Here is a 24,391-nt window from a genome sequence, read left to right as displayed (position 1 = left end):
CCTGAGCCCTGGCTGTTTACCTGGAACATTGGGTAACAGTAAAGACTCAGGGAAGATGGCAGAGGGACGGGATCCAGGGGCACTGGAACGTGAGTGCAAACCAGGAGACCATCAGAGTAATGGTGGTCATGGAGGATATTATGCACCAGCTAGGTGCCCACCCGAAATCCCCAAGTGAATGGTCAGGAAGCTTAAGTATCCAACGGATGGAAAGAGACCTGCTTGGCCAAGCAATCCTTCCTGACCTACTCATCGATCGGCCGTTAATTGCAGCCAGGCAGTCCCGAGCCACAATCTTAGAGTGGAGAGCAGCAACTGGACCTATAGGACCTATGGGAGACCACAATGAGCTGGCTGAATGGCAGTACTAAATGGTGATATGCAGCCAGATCTTCGAGGATCTACCTGATCAGCTGGAACAGCTTGTCATCGGACGCGAAGGCAGGGGCTGGCAAAGGAGGCAAATGCCCACCCAGAGAGATCATGAAACACAAGTGGAGTCCATCTATTTTTGGTTTAACCCAGTTGTTGGGAGAATTATCTCCTTCCAGAAGAGGGCGATCTACCGCTGCAGGAGATCTTTCACCATTATACCATTTGCCCCCGAGAGTGGAATGGAAAGGGGTGAGTAGAAGGGGAAGTCTGCAAAGAATCCATCAAGGAACGAGCCCACCCGCCATCTACCTACATTTTAGCCAGGCAGAGGATGGGTTCAAGAATAAGCTTGAATGAGGCCAGCCCAAGCTGCAGCCTCACCTCCCCCGCTGCAACCAGACCAGCGTGTGAATGCCCCAACACCTTTTAAAACCATGTTTGATGGGACAGCAAGTAAACTTGCATTTTTCCTGAATAGAGCATGGTCTTACATCAAGAGACATGGAAATAAGTTCCACGATGAAGCACAACTGGTACAATTCCTTGGAGACATTTTGGAGGAGGAGGCATCAGAATGGTTCACCCAGCTCAATGATGAAGGCGCTCCTGAATTAAACAATGTGGATAACTTCCTAAGAGAGCTCCAATCACATTTTGAGGATTCTTCCTGAGCACAAGAAGTAGAAGCTGAAATAAAAAGCATCAGGCAGAAGGGTAGACCTGCCAACGGACTAGTGCTTGAGTTCGGATGCCTGGCCACTAGTCTCAGGCATTGGTCTCAAAGAATATTTGTGTACTATTTCCAAGAAAGCCTGGATGAGGAGTTGTTAAAAATCTGCCTTTGCCGTGGGCTGCCTGAGGACAGAATCTATGAGTGGCACCAGATGGCCATAGCAATGGACAACGCCCTCAGACAGCACCAAAAAAGCAATGCTGAGAGACAACCCAAAAGGCATTTCACAAAGGAACCCGTCCTAAAACACCCTGACCCAGCACTGCCTTTTACAGTGCAACCCGATGCTAGCGATATAGCAGTGGCAGCTGTTCTGCTCCAGAAAAATGGTAATGGAGATCTGCAACCCTGCGCATGTACGTCCAAAAAACTCACAGACACTGAAAGAAGATGGGCTGTATGGGAAACAGAAGCTTATGCAGTTCGTTGGGCTTTAATAACTTGGAGACAATTTTTAGAGGGCAGTAACATTCCGTTCGAAGTGTGGACAGACCACAAAAACATAGAAGCTCTAAAAACACCCAGGACACTCTCTCCTAAACAAGTTAGATGGGTCCAATACTTCAAAAGATTCAATTTCCAATTGAAGTACCTCCCAGGGGGAAAAATCTACTAGCAGACGCGCTGTCTAGGAAGCCCCAATTTTACAGTAAGCGAGAAGAAGTATTTCACTCAATCATTCCACTGTCTCTTCAAGAGACAGTTCAAGTAATCACGCAGGCACAAGCTCAATCCCAAAATATAAAAAACAAATTAAAAATGACCAGGAAATTGCAAAATGAATTAACAACAGATACTTGGTATTAAGAAAATAAGGATTTATTAACTATGCAGGAGGGTGTAGCATGGAAGGGTTCTAAACTATATGTCCCTAAAACTTTACATCTTCATGCACTTCAGAAAAGTCACGACTCAAAACAAGTAGGACATTTTGGATATTTAAAAACCCTACACATGGTCAGACGCCAGTTTTGGTGGCCAAAAATGAAGCAAAACATTGAGGATTATGTAAAGAGTTGTGCCACTTGTGCCACAAGGAAAACCAGACCAGGAAAAGCTCCAGGATTATTTCAATTTGTAGTAGAACCATCCCGGCCCTGGGAGGAGATAGGGATGGATTTTATAGCAGATTTACCTGAGAGTGGGGGGCACACAGTCATTTGGACTGAAGTGGATTTATTTTCCAAACAAGCTCATTTTGTTGCATGCCCAGGACCACCATCAGCCTGGAAATTATCCAAAATGTTTGTGAATCATATATATATAGATTGCATGGAGTGCTTAGCAGAATAATTTCAAATAGAGGGGTTCAGTTTACCTCAAAATTCTGGAGGGAATTTATAAAAGCAGTTGGATTCTCTCAAGGTCTAAGCTCAGGATTTCACACAGAAACGAACGGACTTTGTGAGAAAACTAACCAAATTATTGGACAATATTTAAGATGTTATGTAAATTATCAACAAACCAACTGGGCTGATTTTCTGCCGTTTGCTGAGGTTGCTTATAATAATACTGTACATAGCAGTACTGGGTTAACTCCTTTCCAAATTAATACTGGGATAGAGTTCGTTTCCATGCCTGGATTGCCGAGGGACACTGCCCCCCCATCCATGTCAGTAACTGAATGGACGCAATTAAGGACTCTTGGGAAAACACAAAAAGGCTTTGAATAAGGCAGCACAAATCCAAAAGATACAAGCTGATATACATCGTTCTCAGCAGCCACAGTTTAAAGTGGGGGATAGAGTTTATTTGTCAACTAAATATTTGAAATTACACTTACCTTCTAGGAAATTAAGTACAAAATTCATAGGGCCTTTTCAGATAATTAAAATAATAAACCCAGTCACTGTGACACTTAATCTCCCTAGGTTATTGGGGAAAGTACATCTGGTGGTTCATAGTAGTTTGTTAAAGCCATTTGTTTTATTCTTCATTGAGGCCAGCAGAATGTGTAGCTCCAAAGCCTTTGTTCATTGTGGGGCATGAACATTATGAGGTTAAGAAAATTTTGGATTCTAGGATTTTCAGGGGGAAGTTACAATATTTAATTTATTGGAAAGGCTATCCAAATTCATAAGCAACTTGGGTAAATAGCTGGAAAGTTAATGCTCATAGACTGGTGGGAAAATTCCATGAAAAAACACAAGCCCAGGGCGAATTCTGTGGGTGTCAGAGGAGGTTAAAATGTACATTGTATGATTGTGTTTAACCTAATTTCAATCTTTGTGTATTCTATGTCATTGTAGGAGCTTCTTTTCAAATGAGGGAGGGCAGCCTGTCAAGCATGAAATTGACATATGTGTAGCCATTTTAGTTAGGCTTAGTATATATTCTTTTTCTTACTTTCTCTTTGGTGGTTATGGGGAGAGGGCTTGCCACATTCCTAAGGAGGGAGGAGTGGAGATAGTTGTTTAGGCTAGGTCAGCGGTCGCCAACTGGTGGGCTGTGAGAAAATTTTGGTGGGCTGCAGAGCACCCACATGGCCCGTTGGAACCCTCCCTGCCCTCTCACTCCTTACCCAGCAAACTTGTCTGCTAAGTTGCTATTTTTCCTTTTTCCGACCATCATCTGTTCTGCTGTGCCGGGAGATTTAGATTAGCTAAGAAGCAGGAAATGGTTGGATTTCTTGCTTTCTAGCTAAGCACAGCCGAACCTCCCATAGGACTGAAGGTTTGCTTGCAAGCTAATTCAGTGCAGACTCACGACAAGCAAATTTGAGAGACTGAGCTAGCCAATGGCAGATAGATAGATCAATGAATGATTCTGTGAGCAACTCAATTTGCCTGATTTTGGATAAAAACTGCTTTTTTTAATAAAAATTCAATATTTACATACATGGTGTGTTGTGAGTTAATTTTATGAGTTTGCTTGCAAGCAAATTTTATGACAGACTGAGCTAGCCAATGGCAGATAGATAGATTTCTGAATGAATCTGTGATTCTGTGAGCAACTCAATCTGCCTGCCTGCTTTGCCTGATTTTGGGTAAAAGTTGCTTTTTTTAAATAAAAAATTCAACATTTATATAAATATTTATAATATTTACATACAAGCCATGCCCAGCCAGTCCCATGACCACCAAGCCACACCCACAAATTAGACCATGCCCACAGAACCAGCTAGTGGGCAATATCTGAACATAAGGTACCCCAGATTTAAAACTTTAAAGAGACTTTTTAAAAAAAGGATTGGAAAAGTGGCGACCAGAGGGAGTGAAAAAAAATTAGGACATAAGTGAAAGTGGTTTTGAACTGTAAAAAGAATTAAATTGAAAGAGGAAACCCAAGAAGATATATGTGTTAATTGGATTATACTAAATTATATAATTGGCACTAAATAGGCATACTAAAAGCTGAACTTGAATGTGCCAAAAAGAAAAAAAAATGCAATAATTGGATTTATTGGATTTTTTAAAACTTAAAAGCCCTAAAAGGGAAAGAAAAGTGAAAAGAAAAGGTGGAACTCGGACATAACAGAGAGTGCCACCTAATGGTAAAAGAAAAATTTCTGTGACTCTTTAAAAAGTGTTTGGTTCCTTAAAAATTGGAACTTGATACAAAGTAAGAGGAACCTTGAAGCAATAAGATAGAAACCCTGAAAAGTGAAACTAGCATACTATAAAGGAAGAGGAAAGAACCCTGAACCCTGGGAATACTAGGTGACTTTGGGAAAAATTTAAAACTTAACAGAAGGAACTTAACAATAAAAATATATGGACACTGGACTATTTTGACCCTGGAAAATTGAAACAGGACTTAACAGAAGAGGATGATTAGAAGCTGGTTTAAACTAAGTACTGGACAACTGGACTGAACTTAAATACTGAAGAAAAAGGTTAAAAAAACCCTAAAATTAAAAGAGGTGCACAAAAATGGCAGAATACTGTTTGGAAATAAAATCGGACTTAAGAAGTATAAGGGAAATGACATGGAGAAAAATGGAATTGTATGGTATTGCTATACGAATGCTAGAAATGGCATTGTTGGAGAACAAAGACAAACAAGGAGATCCAGAAGGGGAGGAGTTGATTAAAGAAGAGGCCAGCCTCAATGAACAAACGACACAACGAACATTGAAGCAGGGGGGGAAAAGCATGGAAATTAAAATCTGGAGGTTTGTGGGGACAATTAAAGAGGTAATTGTTCGGAAAGACAAAGAAAGAAAAAAGAAACATCAGAAAAAGGAATTACAGGAGAACGTTCAAAAGAGCGAGGGGGATAAAAACTGGAGTCAGAAATGAAGGGGAAAAATAAAAGGAAAAGAGGAATAAGGGAAAGGAGCAGAAAAAAAGGGGATATAGAAAACAAAAAAAGAAAAGAAGCTGTATGGCTAGAAGACCTAGAGATAATGGGTAATCAGAGAATATGAAGGGGAATTTTACAAGGTAATGCATAAAGTGGTATAAAAATATAGATTGTAAAAAATGGAATGATTGGAACTGATGTTTTTTTCCCCTTCTTTTCTATTTGATTATTTTCTAAGAATTATTGTTAAATTAACTGGAATACATGTAGAGATGGGACTATTATAAGAATGTTAATTACATTAAATGAAATTAAAATATAATTAAAATGAACTATGAGAATTGTGTTAAAAAGACAAATATCAGTTTCTACAATTAGCTGAAAAGATCAATGTATTAGAAAAAATAAATGTCTTAGAATAATAAAAAAAGAATACTGTGTGGAATCTAACCTAAAATGTATATGTGATATATAGTACCTAAGTGATAACTAAAAATGATTATATTATGGTAGTTTTTAATATGATTTAAAGGGGAGTAAACTGAATGATATATAAAAGGGTGGTGCACTCAAACAGGCAATTAAGGGGGAAATGTTTGGAATTGTTAAAATTACGATGGAATTTACTGAATAATGAAATAAGAATATGTGATGAAACTGCAAATATGACAGATAAACGTATAAAAGTATAATAAAAATAGATTAAGAAATAAGGATTTTAAGATATTATATAAAGAAAATAAGAGTGTAATTAAAGAAAAACAGAATAAGTTAAGAAATGAATTAAAAATAGATAAAATAAATGTGAAAAACATACTAGTCAAAATTTATAGAAAATGAGAATTGTAATGATATGATAAGAAAATGAATATGTAAGATAGTTATGTAATTATGGTCATGTTTGTATGGAAATGTAAAAACCTGGAATCGCACTGTTCACCAAAAGAGATGTTTGTAAAGGATAAAAATAAAAAACATTTTGGAAAAAAAAGAAAAGACAGAGGAGGGATTGGTCAAAGAAGATAGTGACAACCGGGTCACCTCTATTCCCTATAGAGGTGGAACCATAGATCTACGCACATGGTCTGTTTTATTGGAGAATAGATGAGTTTAGCTCAGGGGTGGGCAAACTACGGCCCGCGGGCCACATCCGGCCCGTTGGTCTGTCCAATCCGGCCCGCCCCTGAAAAAAAATCACTGGGCGTGGCGTATTGCCCTGTGCCGCGTGGCCCCCAAAGCTGCAAAACAGTGCGGAGCGCTCTCGGGGTAGGAAAGAAAAGAACTTTGCAAAGGCCTCGGCTGGGAGTTCAAAATCACCTTCGAGTGCGACCTCTCCGAAGGTGAGTCCCCGCCGATCCCCCCTTTTTCCGGGGCTTCCAGGCTTAAACTTTGCAAAGGCAAAGTTTGCAGGCGGGAGCGTCTTCCCGCCGAGGAGCGGGAAGGGTTCCGCCCGGCGGGCGGGCGGGCTGCTGGAGCCACCTAAAGCTAGGCTGCTGCTGGTGGAGCCTTGCTCCTGCCTTGGTGCCCCGTTTCCCGGCTCGGCGGTCCTGCTCGGGTGGCACTTTAAAAGCCCGGTCCCAGCACCTGAGCAACTTTCCAGCAACTTTCGGCTTCCTTTTAACTCGTGGGCGCTAGCGCCTGGCCCCGAGCCGCACGGCGGAGGGGAAACCCGGAGCGCCGCCGGGTCGCCTCCTCAAGCAGCCCGCCCGCCCGCCGGGCAGAACCCTTCCCACTCCTCGGCGGGAAGACGCTGCCGCCTGCAAACTTTGCCTGTGCAAAGTTTAAGCCTGGAAGCCCCAGAAACCCGAGCAACTTCCCAGCAACTTGCGGCTTCCTTTTTCCTCGTGCCTGGCCCCAAGCCACGTGCCTGGCCCCAAGCCACGTGGCGGAGGGAAGCCCGGCGGGTGGGCGGGCGGGCGGGCTGCTTGGAGGAGCGACCCGGCGGTGCTCCGGGTTTCCCCTTCTCCTTCTCTGCCTCCTTCTCTGCCTCTCCCCTCTTGCTCCTCAGAGTTGCCCTGAGCTGGTGCAGTTCTTTACTTGGGCAGCCAGATGCTCGCAGCAGCACCTGCAGCAGCAACAGGCAGTTCCGCCCGGGCTCCGCTCAGGTGTCCGGCTGTGGCTGTCAGGAGTTGCTACCGCCGGCGCAGCTCTGTTCGGCTCCAGTCCCGCGTTGCCTTGGGAAGGGAAAGGCAAAACCAGGAGCCGCTGAGCCTGAGCCTCCGGTGCCGCTGCTGCCGTTGCAAAGCACCGCCCGCGGCTCTTCCTTTTTGCCTTTCCTTCCCGAGGCAACGCGGGACTGGGCTGCGGAGCCGCAGCAGCGGTAGCAACTCCTGACTCAGGGGGCCTCTGAGGGGAGGGGAAGGAGGAGAAGAAGGGGGAAAGGGAGGGGCGATTCCCAAAAAATCTTGTGCTGACCCAGCCCGTCTGTCAAATTTTAAAAGTCAATGCGGCCCCCGAGCCAAAAAGTTTGCCCACCCCTGGTTTAGCTGCATGTTGAGCTGCACACAGACTAGCGTGTAGTGAGGACAGAACAGACATGTTTATAGTTTAGAATGGAGAAGTGGAACTTTGGGAATACTGCATATTGGAGCTTATCCTTTAGTAAAGAAGAAATTATCTGTCATGTTAAACTTGGGTTTTCTTTTATTTTGTTTACATTAGGAAATTAGGAGCATTTTATGTATTTTGTTTATAATTAAGAGTTGAGATGCGGAATGTTGAGTTTTACATATGGTAATTAATACAAAAAACTAAATTCTTTTGCTGCAGTGGTGGGAATCAAATTTTTTTACTACCAGTTCTGTGGGTGTGGCTTGGTGGGTGTGGCATGGCTTGGTGGGTGTGGCAGGGGAAGGATACTGCAAAATCTTCATTCCCACCCCACTTCAGGGAGAAGGTTACCGTAAAATCTCTATTCCCTCCCCACCCCACTAATCTGCCTTCCAGCTCCGTTCTCCTGTGCAGGGCAACAAAAGACCCAGCCGATCAGCTGGGACTCGGGAGGCAGAGAATAGATAGGAGCGGGGCTAGTCAGAGGTGGTATTTTCCGGTTCTCCAAACTACTCAAAATTTCTGCTACTGGTTCTCCAGAACTGGTCAGAACCTGCTGAATACCACCTCTATTTTGCTGGAAACTGCGGTGAAGAAAGCATTACTTGTTTCATTTGCCTATTGTTAAAAGATTGATTATGAAGAATTTTATATTTGTTATAGGAGAGACGGAGGAGATTATGGGATTGTTTATACTTGCCATTATGAGGGTAGGAAGTCACTTTACAGGCTTTTCTACTGTTCTTTTTCTTCTGTTTATCCTCTTTTTTCTAGTTTGTGTTATCCTTTACTATTAATACACTTTAATAAAATGTGCTATTCAAAACTTTTAATATTTTTTAAAAGAAACAAAAAATTATAGGAAAATATGTAGGTATGTAGGTATATATATGTATATATGTGTATGTCTCTCTCTCTCTCTCTCTCTCTCTCTCTCCCTCCCTCCCTCCCTCCCTCCCTGGGAAGAATGCAGACAAGCAACTTGGAATAAGGGGTGATTCAGAATAAAAATATATTAAGAGGTGGGAAAAGCCAAAGCATGAAAATACATGAGGAAGAATGGCAAAAGTGAGAAATATTGATTCAAAATGTTGTTTTAAAAAGTTTTATTTTTGGTAGGAAGACCTATCTCTGCTATTAATTATCTCTTAACTAGAGAGCAGCTGTGGTCTTCATCTTTGCTGAAATCACCATTTATATTAATAATACAATACTTTCAACCGTTCATACAGTATCAAAAAATAAGTGATTGATTGATGTTACTCTATAAGCAAAGATAAGGTAAGTGATGAAAAGGATCTGTATTGCTTACCATGCTTGCAATTTAATACATATACATTGGAATAGAATTGACAAATATAGCTTTTCTAATATAAACTAATGTAAGTAATACTGTTCTTGTAGAACAATACTTGGGTTTCTGTTTTCCAACTTTTCAAGTACTTCACACACACAAAAAATCACAATCTGCAAACTTTTGAGATGTCCAGTTCTCTTCATTAGACAAAAAAGTGAGAAAAAAACCCAATTTGACTTAAAGTGATAAAGTCTTCATGGATGGAATTTAAATTAAACATATTTGCAAGTCTTCTGATTCCTTCCACCTTTCATTTTCATTTTCACCATGCAGGCCTCATGATTTTTTGTCTGATAAAGAACATTAGAAATCTCAAAAGTTTATGTTTCTTCTGGAAAATTTAGAACCTTCCAGAAAGTAAACACTTCTGATTCTTCTTTTCCTTCCAGATACAAAGGAAGCCATCTTTCCAATATTTGTTACCTCATCTTCTTAAAAAACAACTGCCCATATAGGTGGACATTCCACCTATAAGTGGCAGGCAGCACTGTGGCAAATAGCAAAAGCAGCAAATGCTCAGTGGGCCCAAACATACATCCCCAGAGGAGGCCCTTGGAGACTGATTCAATAGGGACCAGATGTCGGTCCGGAAATATCCTGGGGAACCCCTCTATGATAGGATGGGCCTCTCAGGGAGTCAGTAGGTGGTGGATTAGAATTGAGATTGAGTGTGTGTGTGTGTTTGTTACTCACTTTTTTGAGTGATATTTGAGAGGCAGGGAAATGATTGGAGTACCATCTTCCAAGTCAGTGGGAGAGGCTGGTTAGGGTGATATAGTTGGATGGGAGATGGATTAATGGTTTAAGGCTTTAGGCAGTACTAAGAATGAAAGCTAAAGCGCTGTGGGGGCTTGCCTCTATCCCTGGATTGATAGGAGGGTGATTGGAACATATGAATGCATGAAAGGATCCAGAGCCAGGGGAACCAGGAGGCCAGAGTTGGAAGGAAATGGAGGACTGGGGTAGAGCAGTACATTCAGATAGTGATGGGCATGAGACATTTTGATGAGAGGCAGAGGGCTGTTACTGGGGAAGATGCCCTCGGGTTTGGTACCAGTGGTATGTTCTCATCCTCTTTGCTTAGGCCCAGATTCTGGTCAAAAGACCCACAGATATCCAGGATTTCAGCTGCTGCTGCTTAATTCCTGATCAGTCAGTAATAAAGCTCCCCTTATTTGTGACCTTATTAGGGAGGAGCAAGTTGGCTTGGATTATCAAGACATGACTGGGCCAAAAGGTGCGGTTCAAAAGACATGACTGGGTCAAAAGGTGCCTGGTAGAATTTCAGGTGTGGCACAAGCCTAGATTCCAGGTCAGGGGAGAGGGAGGTGGCAGTTGTCATTCAAGAGTCTGTTGATGCTGCTTCCGGTTTGGGATTCTTCGGTGACAGACCGAAATCCACGATCGTGCACCATTTCGATCCGTACTCGCTACTGGAGCGCCCCGATCTTCTGGATCTCCCTTAGAGGTGGTGAAGAGGGGGGAGACCGCCAGCTGAGTTGAGGGGAGCCGCATCTCTCCTCCTCAGCTTGGCATTACTCCCTTTCCCGAAGGTAGATGCAGCGGTAGAAATGGCTACCTCAAAGAGGAACCTGACCAGACAAGATTGTGCAGGAGTGAAGACAAAAGGGAGAGCTTGACAGCCCGGGCTAAGCTGAGATAACATCTATGCAAGGTACCCTGGAACTAAAATAATTAAGAATGTTATTCCTAAAAGAAGTTTTTTAAAGTAGCGGAGAAGAGAGGGGAAAAGGAAAAAATATTTTTTTCTTTCTCATATTGACAGTTGCAATTGCAATCAGCTTTGAATGCTAAAAAGAAGTGATTCAAGTAAGAAATTAGTGCTAATTTACTTTGACACTAACAGGCAAATTTTAAGCTGAAAGTAAAGTGTCAAAGGGAAAATAAAGATTTTTTGGACACTTTAAAGCCCTCAAAAGGAGGAAAGTGGAAGAAAAAAAGAAAGGGTGGAACTTGGAAATAACAGAGAATGCCACCTGGAAATAAAAAGAATTAATTGTGAAACTTTAAAAAGATTTCCAAAGGATATACTGTAACTGAAATTTTATTACAATATAACAGAGCCCCTGGAAAGGAAAAGAAAGAAGCAAGAAGAAACAGTTTTGGATTACTTGGTGATTTTTGGAATTTTGGGTGTTGGATTTTTTGTGCTTTGAATTAAAATTAATCGGGTGGTTGTTTAAAAGTGTTAAAAATGGCAGTACTACTTGTGAAATTAAAAATGGAACTTAAAAAATGAAAGTAGAGTTGCAAGAGAGAGGAGGATCCTTTGGCTTCGCACATCAATTCTTAGAAATAGAGATTTTAAACTATGAAAAACAACAAGAAATGCTTGAAGAACAAGAAGGGCTGGACAAAGAAGAAGCCATCTTTAATGATCAAACAATGCAATGGGGGGTAAAATGGAAAAGGAGAAAAAGGAGTTGATAACACAAGATTTGAGGAAACAACTAAAAAAAATAGTTTGAAAAGTAAACATAACATTAGGAAGAAGCAGAAGAGAGGATTACAGAAGGGAAAATCAGAGAGAGAGGGGGACAGAAAAAGGTTGTGAGGAAAAGAGGGGAAAGATAAAAAGGAAAAGAAGTTATAAGGGACAGAAACAGGAAATAAACAGGAGAAACATACAAGGATTAAAGGTATTAGCGTATTTAAAAGTCACAGAGATAACGGTTAAAAATACAAATTAAAAGAGAGGATTCTGCAAGGGTACAAGTGATAGTGTTGTCATATTAGAAATAGTAACAAGCTAGAAAATAGGAAATATAGGTGATTAAAATGAAAGATAAAACTGGTATTGTTACGTAATGGAATGCTTGCTAACAATTAAATGAAATAGAGAAAGGGAATAAAAGCGAAAGAAGAGGAATGAATGAAAATACTTTAATTGTTTTTAATGATTTATAAAATACAATTGAAAAGAAAGGTGAAAGATTTATAATGAAATTAATATCAGTTGTCAGGATGAATTTGAATAGAATAACCATTTTACATTGACCATTTTATATACTTTTTCTTTTCTTAGAATTGAGTGTATATTTTTAAGAGAAAGTACCAAATGGAATTTGGTTGATAAGAGTTATATAATATAAAATAGATATTAGAAGCTGAATGTCATAATTGTATAATGTATAAATTAAATGTTTAATGAGATTTGAAAGGATAACAATTATAAGATATAAAGGTGACATACTCTACTTGGTAATCACAGGGTAAATCTTGCTTTTTAATGACTGGAAAGGGAGGGGATTTTCTTTTTTCTTTTCCCTTTCGGGATGATGATGGAAAAAGAATGTATGAAATTGTAAACAGGACAGACAGAAGTACAAGTATAATGACTAGAAAGATATAGAAATTTAGAAAAAGATATGTAATTGAATTAGAAGAGAATAATTATAAAATAAGGTTGAGGAAAGTAAGGGAAGGGAAAAATTATCGAGAAATTGATAAAATTGTGACAAGATATGAAATTGAATACAAAGATGAATATGTAACTGAAATTATATCTGTATGGAGATGTGATAACCTGGAATCATGCTGTTCTCTAAAAAAAGATATTCTATTTTCATTAATGTTTTGTGAAAACCCAAATAAAACTTTTACGAAGAAAAAAAAAAGAGTCTGTTGATGCTGTTCCACAAGCTGCTGGTTGTGAGATCCTGTTTCTGAAAATAGACTTACATAATCAGCTAGGAGTGTTGCTGCTGTATCAGCCTCCTTGATGTGTAACAACCCCCTTGCCTGTCATCTCACGGTTGGCAGTGGAGCTCCCAAGATTTATGGTCTCAGGGGACTTCAATTTGTCATTCCTGAAGCTCCCCTCAGAAGCAGCTCAGAATTTCATGGCTACCATCAGCGTATCTTCACTTGGAACACTGGACATGTTTTTTTTGTTGGATCAGTAGTAATGTGATCTGAGAGTAGTTTTCCTTATCCATCCTGTCATGGTCAGATCATGCCCTGGTGACCTTGAGATTTTCCTATGCTATCCCCTTCTGCAAGGAGGCCCAAATTATTTGATTGGTCTCCAGCAACTAAGGGACCTGGTGAGATTTCAAAGGGAGTTGGGGGTTGTTCCTGAGGTTCTGTCTGCCAAGGCTTAGCTGCTACTGGGATTAGGGAGGTAGTGATGGCCTTGGGCAGTGTGCCTGGCATTCCCTCTGGTTTATAGAGGAGTTGAGAAGGGTCAAGAGACATTTAGAACTCTGTTGGAAGAGAACAAGGGGTGAATGATTGATCACAAGTTAAGAGCTATTAAGGCCTACCCCATGGCAATAAGAGCAGCAAAAATGTCAATATACGTCATTTATCGGCGTATAACACGCACTTTTTCCCCCTGAAAATAGGGGCAAATGATGTATGCGTGTTATACGCCGATAATGTTTAAGAAGCCAGCGGAGGCCGGGCGGTGCGAGCAGAGGGCAAGCGGAGGCCGGGCGGTGCGAGCGGAGGGCAAGCGGAGGCCGGGCGGTGCGAGCGGAGGGCAAGCGGAGGCCGGGCGGTGCGAGCGGAGGCCGGGCGGTGCGAGCGGAGGGCAAGCGGAGGCCGGGCGGTGCGAGAGGAGGCCGGGCGGTGCGAGCGGAGGGCAAGCGGAGGCCGGGCGGTGCGAGCGGAGGCCGGGCGGTGCGAGCGGAGGGCAAGCGGAGGCCGGGCGGTGCGAGCGGAGGCCGGGCGGTGCGAGCGGAGGGCAAGCGGAGGCCGGGCGGTGCGAGCGGAGGCCGGGCGGTGCGAGCGGAGGGCAAGCGGAGGCCGGGCGGTGCTTCAAAGTTTTTATTTAGAAATTTAAATTTTTTCCTGAAATTTCCCTCTTAAAATGAAGATGCGTGTTATACGCCTGTGCGTGTTATACGCCGATAAATACGGTACTTCTGTTCTTATTGCATCTGCAGAGCGCTACCCAGTGGCCCTGTTTAGAGTCACTTGTTTCCTTTTGGGTAAAGGGGACTCAGGTTATTTTCAGGACCACGATGAGGAATTTTCAAAGCATCTGGCAAATGAAATTGCATGGATCCATTCTTAATTGGACATCAAGCATGATACGGGTCCATTGGAGTTGCCTGGTGAAAATTCTTATCCAGATATGGAGAACTGATTCTGTTGGACTTGAGGAAGTGGATAGGGGCCTTGGGCTTGTTAAGTGTGATCATCCCTGATTTAAATACATTCTCCTCCTGGATGTACAAGGCTACCTGGGAGGTGACATGTAGATGGATCTTAGTGATGATGAATGAATCACTGGGTTAGGGTTCTTCTCAAGAAGCTATTGCTGGACCCTACATTCTGGGTAACTTTCATCCATTCTCTCATTTCTCCTTCTTAGGAAAGGTGATTAAGAAAGTGGTCACACTGCAGGTCCAGAGCAGGGGTGGGATTCAAATTTTTTAACAACCGGTTCTGGGGGTGTGGATAGGTGGGCATGGCCATGTGACTGGGTGGCCATGGCTTCTTTTTTTTGCACCCCCCCCCCATTTTTTTGCCTCCTGGGCCTCAGGGAAGCCTCCTGGGGGCATTTTTGCTCCCAGAAGTCTTCTTTGGGGTCCAGGAAAGCAAAAAATGGAGCACGGGGGGCCCATGGCACCCCCCTACACTCCATTTTTGGGCCTCCTGGGGGTGTTTTTGCTCCCAGAAGTCTTCCCTGGGGCCCAGGAAGGCAAAAAACAGAGCGCACCCCCTGCCTGTACCCCTTTTTGCCTCCTGGGCCTCAGGGAAGCCTCCTTGGCGAAGCAGTAAGACAGTGATGGTGATTCTGGCACAGCTGATCATCGGAACAGCTGATCATCAGGAGCAAAAAAAAGAAATACCTTAAAGAGTGACTGGGTCGGGGGGAGAATGCAGTCAGTGATGTCGGGCATACATGCAATGACGCACATGCGCGATAAGGACTGACTGGGCAGGGAGGGGTGGGCGGAGAGGGGTCATCTAGGGGCACGATTTGCCAGTTCTCCAAACTGCACAGAATCATAACAACCGGTTCTATAGAACTGGTCCAAACCGGTAAAATCTCACCCCTGGTCCAGAGGATCCTGGATAAAACAGATTATGAGGTCCACTTCTAGTTTCAAGCCTAGATGACAAGAGCGGGAGAGAGTTAGCTTTTGATACCAGTGACCACAAAATCTTTTGGGGCTACCTTAAGAGTTGGGGATGGGGACACAGTTCTATGCTAGTTCCAAAACTGGTCCCAATTAGTGTTGATAGGGAGCAAGAAGTCTAGCCTGTGGCCACTGTTTAAAAGTATTGTAAGGCTCAGTATTCTTTCTGCTATTTTTTAACATCTACATGAAATTGCTGGGTGAAATAATCCATTATGTGGGTTGAGGTATCATTAATATGCTGAAGTAAGTGATATTGTGGGCACCCTTTTATGGTTCTTGGAGCTGAGGGGAAACAATAGGCTTCAATTGAATCCTGATAAGTCTGAGCGTCTACGAGTAAAATGCTCCTCTATATTTGGGGGTTTATCATCTTTGGTCCTGGATTGTCACAGATGGATAGTGTGTAATCTGGGGGTTATCCTGGACTCAAGACTCCTGGTCTATAAGCAGGTGGAGGTCATGACTAGGAAGATCTTTGCTTGACTTAAACCTAACCCTAACCCTTTCCTGGATTCAAAGCCCTTCAGTCACTCAAATCCTGGTCATCTCCTGTATAGGCTACTTCAATGTGCTCTACTTAAGGCTATCCTTGAAGAGTATCTGGAAGCTGCAACTGGTGCAGAATGTGATAATGTGAGCAATTCTGGGTGCCACTAGGGTTGCACATATAATTTCTGCTACACAAAGCTGTATTGGGTGCCATTTTGCTTCTGGGTCCAATTTGAGGTGTTAGTTATCATCTTTAAAGCCTTTCTTGGTATGGGAACAGGTTATCTGAGGAACTGTTTCATCTCAATTATATTGCCATGTATCATCCAATCAGGCAGGGAGGGTATATTGCAGATAACATTGGTTAAAAAAATTCACCTAATAGGATCCAAGAAGATAGCCTTCTCTGCCATTGCCCCTGTCCTTTGTAATACCTTATCCTCAGAGGTGAGGTGGACCCCCATTCTTCTGACCTTCAGAAAGTGTGTCAAGAATTGGCCCTGCCAACTGGCATGGTGGTTGAAGAGTATTAGGCAACCCTGGGGATGATTGGTGTTGTGAGACTGCTCTCTCCATCTTTTTAATACGATATAACCCTATTTTTAATTTTCTTTTTTATCTTTGTTTTTATTAATGCTTTTATATTTTGTGACATGTTTATACTGTAAATCACCCAGTCACCTGGGTGGGATGGACATTATAGAAATGTGATGAATTAAATAAGCAAATGAATAAATAATCAGTCTGGAGGAAAAAACATTTTAGCAAAACATTTTGCAAATTTCAAAAAATAAATAAATACACACACACACACACACACACACACACACACACACACACACACATTTAAGGCAGTTAAAGATATTTAGTATATACAAATAGTATTATTTAAATCTCCAGGTACACATTTCCTTTAGTAGCAGAATATCACCGTTCAATTTATTTACAGAAATAAACTTCAAAAGGAGTGCTATCTAATATGGTTGCCATTTTTTGATTTATTAAAAATAATCCAAACCCAAATACAGAATCGATTTAAAATATGTATAGTTTCATTTATGTTTTAATAAAATACAAAATATGCTCAAACTCTGAAGGAATTAAAAAAATAAAATGGTAAAATTTATGTTTCTTTAATTCATCTGCGTAATTATTAATAATGACAGAAATGCATATTTAAGTTGCAAATATATTCATGCACAAAATCTTAGGTTACCTAGCATCTATTTTTTGCCCAAAATACTTACTTTGCTCCAGAGGCAAATATAAATAACTAACTATTTTAGCTAACAATTACATTTCCTTTTTTTGTTAAATGTGTTTGAATACATTGAATTTTTTTCTAACTAAACATGTCACTGGAAAATTAACATTAATGTTTAAAAAATTAACAGTGTACCAATTTTAAGAACATTTGAAATAGATTTGTATTTTTCTCACCTGCATTGTGCTTTGCTAAATATTTGTCTTTGTACTGCTTCTTTTTCTTTCCAAACCAAGTACAGCTTGCCTGCTGCTCTTGTTTAGTTTTCTCCATAGCAATACAAGCTACTCGCCTTGCAAGTGAACAGGAAACAACTATCAGCTGTACATTATAGGTGACCTATTTTAGTATCATTAATTCAGAAAATAATATCCCCTCCCTCTTTTTACTCGTAGATAGTTTAAAATATTTTCAAGGTTTCAAATGGAAATTTTAAATGGGTATTCTAAAAGTACAGAGCCTTCCTTATGTATCAGCCACTCAAGAGACTATAAAATTAGCTGCAGTGGTTGAGAACTTTGTAGAATAGCAATAACACTGTAATAGTTCCTGTTTTTTAGTCATTTAAGACAGGTCATAGTGGAATGTTCTTAGTTCTCAAAACTTCTGGTGTTATGGCTAAAAACTGATAGAAACATAGAGAGAAAACTCCTGTGACAATATTCATACATATATTCTGTCAATATAAAGACATGGCATCAATTAAGCTTCATTTGACCTCTTCAGTTGAATTATCATCAAGTACTGATCAAATTGAATCCAGGAAATATATCTACAAGGTAGATATGTTTGCTTTTACAAATAGCCAGGGTATACTTTCCTTAATCAGAGACCAGGGAGGTAACTGAATTTGTGTATATTCATTGCTTCCACTAGTATTCTAATGGACTTCCTGGCAGACTGAATGATCAACTGTGTTACTATGAATTTTTTTTTTTTAATAAGCTAAGATCAGGATTTCCCAGCCATTATAGAAGAAGGCTACAAAATAGAATCAAGATCCAGAGGGATTTATATTGTATGATGCAGTTCTTCTGAAACCAAGAAGTTATGACCTAGAAGTGGTCTAAGCTCAGTGTAACATAGCGAAAGGTTAAAAATTTCCCCTGTCCAATTGTGTCCGACTCTAAGGGGCAATGCTCATTTCTGTTTCTTAGCTAAGGAAGCCAGTGTTGTCCAAAGACATTCCACGGTCATGTGGCCAGCATGACATTACACCACAATGCAGAGCATGTGGTGAAACATGAAATGCTGTTATCTTCCCACTGAAGTAGTACCTATTTATTTACTCGCATCTGCATGCTTTTGAATTGCTAGGTGGGCCAGCATAATATAAGTATTACCCAAATAAACCCATTTTACTCTCATTTATTGAGGCATGGGATTATGTTGTGAGGGTAACAAGTGGGAAGATATTCAATTCTCAGAAAAAATAATATATAAACAAATTACAGAAATTAACTGATAAGATAGTTTATTGCCTCTTTAGAGTTAGTGGATTCATTTCAGTTTGCCAAGATAGTAAGGGAATTATTGTGTTGCAGACAATCTGTTTAATACAAACCTAAGTAATCATTGGGTTTTTCTTTCTACAGAGAACAAAATTTAAAAATGTCTTTAGCTACTGATATTGTGGCAATATCCTATTCATTGACCTTTGTAAGATATTACACCTCAATATAGTGTATTGCTAAAGGCTCTGAATTAAGAAAGGAAACTAAAATACAAGAACTGTATATTTCAGGCCAAATTAAAAGCAATGTAACTTCTTTAAAGTCCATTTTAATGATTGTGATTGCAATGAAACAAATGCCATATGATGAAATTTTTTGCATAAAAAATAACTTGTTGTCTGGAACAGTTTACCACTTTTCTCTCACTTAATAATGCTTATAATACTTTATAACCTACCTTAGCAAATCAAGTTGGGGATAGGAAGAATATTTTTCAACTATAATGAACTGGCTGCTTTTATTATGATAGTATCCAGCAGAAATATTCTCATCACATTTATTTCAACCATTTTTATCTTTTTTAATGTTGGATGTTAAGACATGAATGGAAATAGTGCAAATAAAAATTCACCAACATAAGAGGATTAAGAAAGATATTCTATGGGTATTGTCAATGTATTTTGTGAGACTGGAGCTGTTTCAGGAATAATAGTTAAACTAAAGGAAGTTAGCACACTTGCAGATGGCAGTTACAATGTCATATACAGGCAATCCTTGTTTAGCGACTGTTCAAAGTTACAACAGCACTGAATAAGAACACTAATAGACAATCCTCTTAGTTGCCATCTATAGTTACATGCAGGAGTGGGATTCAAATTTTGTAACAACTGTTTCTGTGGCCGTGGCTAGGTGGGCATGGGTGGGCATGGCTTCTTTTTTTTGCAGCACCCCCGTTTTTTTCGGCCTTCTGGGCCTCAGGGAAGCCTCCTGAGGGGGCATTTTTGCTCCCAGAAGGCTTCCCTGGGACTCAGGAAGGGAAAAAAAATGGAGCGTGGGGGGCACCCCCCCACACTCCATTTTGGGGCCTTAGGGAAGTCTCCTGGGCAATGCAGTAAGTAAGTGAGAGGAATCCTGGCATAGCTGATCATCAACTGATCATTGGGAGAGAAAAAATAAAAGGAAATACCTTAAGGAGTGACTGGGCAGGGAAGAACTCAGTCAGTGATGTTGGGCATGCACGCGATGTTGCGCATGCGCAATAAGGACTGACTGGGCGGAGAGGGGATGGGCCAGCCAGGGGCACGATTTGCCGGTTCTCCAAACTGCGCAGAATCATAACAACCGATTCTATAGAACCGGTCCGAACCGGTAGAATCCCACCTGGTCACTTGGTTGCAATTCAGGCACCTGGCAATTAGCTTACAGTTATTACAATTAGGATTCACCTAATGATGGCAATTGGAACTGCCACAACTGCTGTTTAAATCAATGCACTCATGTAATATCACATTTTAAGACTGCATTGCTTAGTGATGAATTGCCAATCCCAATTATCTTTGAAGTGAGATCTAACAGTACATTCTATCCTGAATCAATGTGGTGTTCATATTGGATTTTGTGAAAAATTAGATTAAAAAAATCTTATCAACTGGTTTATGGAACAACAATAGCAGGATCATTTTCTTGCTTCCTTATTGTTTTAGATAACTTTTGATAAAGCTGATAATTTTTTTCTTTATTAACATAGAAGTTTTCAAGTATCTGTCTCTACCTCTTCTTGTCAGAGCCTGGATGAATATAATTTTTTACTTAGGGAAACCGTCAGCTAAATTTATGTAGCAAGAGACCTAATGAATACTTCATACTACTTTATACAATTGCAAATATCTTATGTGTTTTCAGTAATAGTCTAGCCAATCAAGTTACCTAATTCAAGCATTCTTTTTATCAACCAACAACACAAATGTTTAAAATATGAAATACTGACAAATTCAATTATTAAAAATTTAAGAAAACTATTTTCATGTTTATCAATTGCCAAATAACATACCATTCCTGAAGCTCAGGAGAAGGAATGAGGCCTGCAGTTCCATTTTTTGAATTCTCGAGTTTACCCTGCCACCAATTGTGATCATCTTTGCTAATAATCTGGATAATATCACCAACTCTAAATCTGATGCCAGCTTCCTTGCAGGGAATAAGATCATCCTTTGATGGATCATATTCAAATTGTGCTCTTACATATATCTAAAAACAATATTAAAAGACAGAAAGTATAAAGTTAATATGTTAGAATTTTAGATGTAATAGCATCCATGTATAGATTTAAGTTTTCCTTTGATTTTCTTTTATAAGCAGCCTTTAAAATAGAATTGCAGAATATTTGGGACATTGTCCGAGAGAGATGTGCGGCTATAGTTGAAATCATATATTTAACCAATATTCTGTCACATTTCAGGAAAATCTTGTCTTCCCCAGTTATAGATCTAAAAAGCAGAATTGCAGTATTTTGAGAGGTTTTCACAATAATCTACATGAAGCTTTTGGGGAGAAATGCAGGAAGAAAGAAGCAGAGAGATCTGTTGCCTGAGCTAACTTCTATTCGTCCACTAATAAATCTCACGCATTTCCACACTGAATTCAACCAAGTGGACAATTTCACATAAACCAAGATCTAAAAATTATTTAGATTAGCAATTACACTGCAGTTTTTGGGAACATAATGATAAATATGAATAAAAATATTTAAAACTACACATTAAATATAATTTTATTGGTCACATTAGTGTTTCACCTCAGTGCCTCATTTATAAAAATGGAGAAATATTAACCAAAATACAGGAATAATAAAAAAGTACAATTAAAGTATTATAGAATAGTTTGTACTAATTCTATAAGAATTACGTTCATATGAACAATTAGGAGTGATCTTTTGCTTACAAAAAGCAAGTGTAGGATTGTAGGAGTATGACTCTAACTGTAAGAAGTGGTTTGGCCAAATATATTGACACACACACACATATAATAAATATAATATAATATAATATAATATAATATAATATAATATAATATAATATAATATAATATAATATAATATAATATAATATAATATAATATAATATAATATATAATATAATATAATATATTATAATATAATATAATATAATATAATATAATATAATATATAATATAATATAATATAATATAATAATATAATATAATATAATATATAATACAATATTATAATATTATATTATAATATTAAATAATAATATAATATAATAATATAATATAATATAATAATATATAATATAATATAATATAATAATATAATATAATATAATATAATATTATAATATAATATAATATAATATAATATAATATAATATAATATAATATAATATAATATAATATAATATAATATAATATAATATAATATAATATAATATAATATAATATAATATAATATAATATAATATAATATAATATAATATAATATAATATAATATAATATCTCGTGCCAGGACAGCAAATGTTGAATTACATCTGATTAGTAAAAAGTAGCTGTCAAATTGTTGCTTAATCTCAACTAGTAGGACTTCTGGTTTGAGCTTCTTTGGTGACGGCCTGAAATCCACGATCATGTGCGGTTTAGATCTGTGCTCACTGCCGGAGCGCCCCAAGCCGGCTGGATTTGGGGCTAAGCCATCCCGTAGAGATGGTGAAGAGGGGGGAGACTGCCAGCAGGGTCAAGGAGAGCCACATCTTTCCTCCTCAGCTGGCCATTACTCCCTTTCCTGAAGACAGTTGCAGCAGTAGTCAGAAATGGCCACCTCAAAGAAGAACTCGACCAGAAAAGAATGTGCAGGAGGAAGATAACAAGAGAAAGTTTTGGTTGATCGGGTCAAACAGCAAAAGCAACAAATAAGGTACCCTGGAATTGAAACTATTAAAAAAAAACAATAACATTGCTCCCTAACAAGATTTTGAAGCGGCAAAGGAGAGAGGGAAGGGAAAGGATTTGGCTTTTTTTTCCCTTTCCTTCCTCATATTGACAGCTAAGAGATTTAAGTAAGTAACTGACAAAAATCCACTTTGACATCAATAGGCATTCAAGCTGAAAATAAAATGTCAAAGGGATAACAAAGACTTTTGGATATTCAAAAACCTTTAAAAGAAGGAGAGAAAAGGAAAAAAATAAAAGGGCGGAATCTGGAAAAATGGAGGAGACTGCCTGGAAGTAAAAGGAATTTACAGCAAAACTTCAACAAAATTCCTAAGATACATTCTAACTGAAACTTTGTAACAATAGAACCTCAGGAAGAGAAAGTGGAAAAAAGAAGCAAGAAGAAAAAGCTTTGGATTATTTGGATTGCTTGGTGATTTTTGGATTTTTGGTTATTGGATTTAAATGACTAAAATCAATCGGGTGGTTGTTTAAAAGTGTTTAAAATGGCATCACTCTTGGAAGAACTGAAAATGGAACTTAAAAAACAGAAAGAAGATGCACAAGAAGGAAGAGGCTTTTTTGGCTTCGTATTTCAATTTTTAGAAATGGAAATCTGGAACTATGAGAAATAACAAGAAATGCTTGCAGAACAAGAAGGGCGGGACAAAGAAGAAGCCATCTTTAATGACCAAGTAATTTTAAGTGGGGGAAAAAAAGGAAAGGGGGGAAAGAGAGTAAAAAGTTTAAGATTTGAAAAAACAACAACAACAAAAAAGAATAGTTTGAAAAGTAATTACAATACTAGGAAGAAACAGAAGAGTAGATTACAGAAGAGAGACAAGGGGTCAAAAGGGGGAGGGAGAAGAAGAGGGGGAAGAAGGAAAGGAAAATAAGTTATAAAGGACAGAAACAAGATATAGAGAAACAGGGAAAACGTACAAGGATTAAAGGTATAAGCCTATTTAGAAGACATAGAGATAATGGGTGAAATTTAATTGAAAGAGGAATTCTGCAAGGGTACATAGGATAGTATTGTTGTATTAGAAAAGAAATAAACTTAGAAAACATGAAACAAGTGTGATTAAAATTATAGATAAAATACTTACTGTAATGTAATGTAATGTTTGTTAATAAATAAGAAAGAGAGAATGAAATTGAAAGGATGGGAACATTTTAATTATTATTAATGATTTATAAAAACTTAAGTGAAGAGAAATATGAAAGACATATGGGGAAAAATTATGGAAATATTATAAGTGTTCCTAAGGAAGTATGATATTCAATTGAAAAGAAATGTTAAAGATTGTAACTAACATTAATGATAGAGCTGAATTGGAATAGAATAGGTGTTTTATTTACTATTGTTATATACTGTATATATTTTCTTTTTAAGAACATAGTGTGCATTTTAAGAATGTACCAAGCAGAATTCGATTGGAAGTTATGTGTTATATTGAATGTTATAAATTGTAAAGGCATAAATTGAAGTTTAAATAAGAGTTGAATGGACAAATTAAAAGATACAAAGGTGTCATACTCCAATTAGTAAGTACAGGGGGAAAATTGTTTAATGAGAAAAGAAAATATGAAATTGAAATAGGACAGACAAAAGTATAAATATAATGATTAGAAAGACTGAAACTTAGAAAAAGATATATAATTGAATTTAGATAGGTATGAGATAATTAAAAACAAAGTTGAAAAAACTAAAGGGGGAGAAAATTATGGAGAAAATGTTAAAATAGTAATCAGATATGGAATAGAACACAAAGACGAATATGAAATTGAGTTTGTGTCTGTATGAAGAAGTGATAACCCAGGATCATGCTATTCTCAAAAAAAGATGTTTTATTTGTATT

General features: G+C 38.9%; 1 protein-coding gene across 1 annotated transcript in view; it reads right to left on the bottom strand.

The window, feature by feature from the left end:
* Nucleotides 1–24,391, bottom strand: part of CASK (calcium/calmodulin dependent serine protein kinase) — a 209,519-nt gene that overhangs the window by 17,571 nt on the left and 167,557 nt on the right. Inside the window, exons 21-22 of the mRNA XM_087967572.1 lie at nt 20,634–20,830; nt 17,306–17,421 (exon numbers count right to left, since the gene is read on the bottom strand). Of these exons, the coding sequence (XP_087823698.1) occupies nt 17,306–17,421; nt 20,634–20,830 (313 nt within the window). The remainder of the gene's footprint in view (nt 1–17,305; nt 17,422–20,633; nt 20,831–24,391) is intronic.

The sequence above is a fragment of the Notechis scutatus genome, chromosome 5 (genome assembly GCF_049901735.1).
Source record: "Notechis scutatus isolate UNSWTSFEM ecotype Mainland chromosome 5, rNotScu1.2, whole genome shotgun sequence".
Lineage (NCBI taxonomy): Eukaryota > Metazoa > Chordata > Lepidosauria > Squamata > Elapidae > Notechis > Notechis scutatus.
This window is presented reverse-complemented; position numbering and strand designations above follow the sequence as displayed.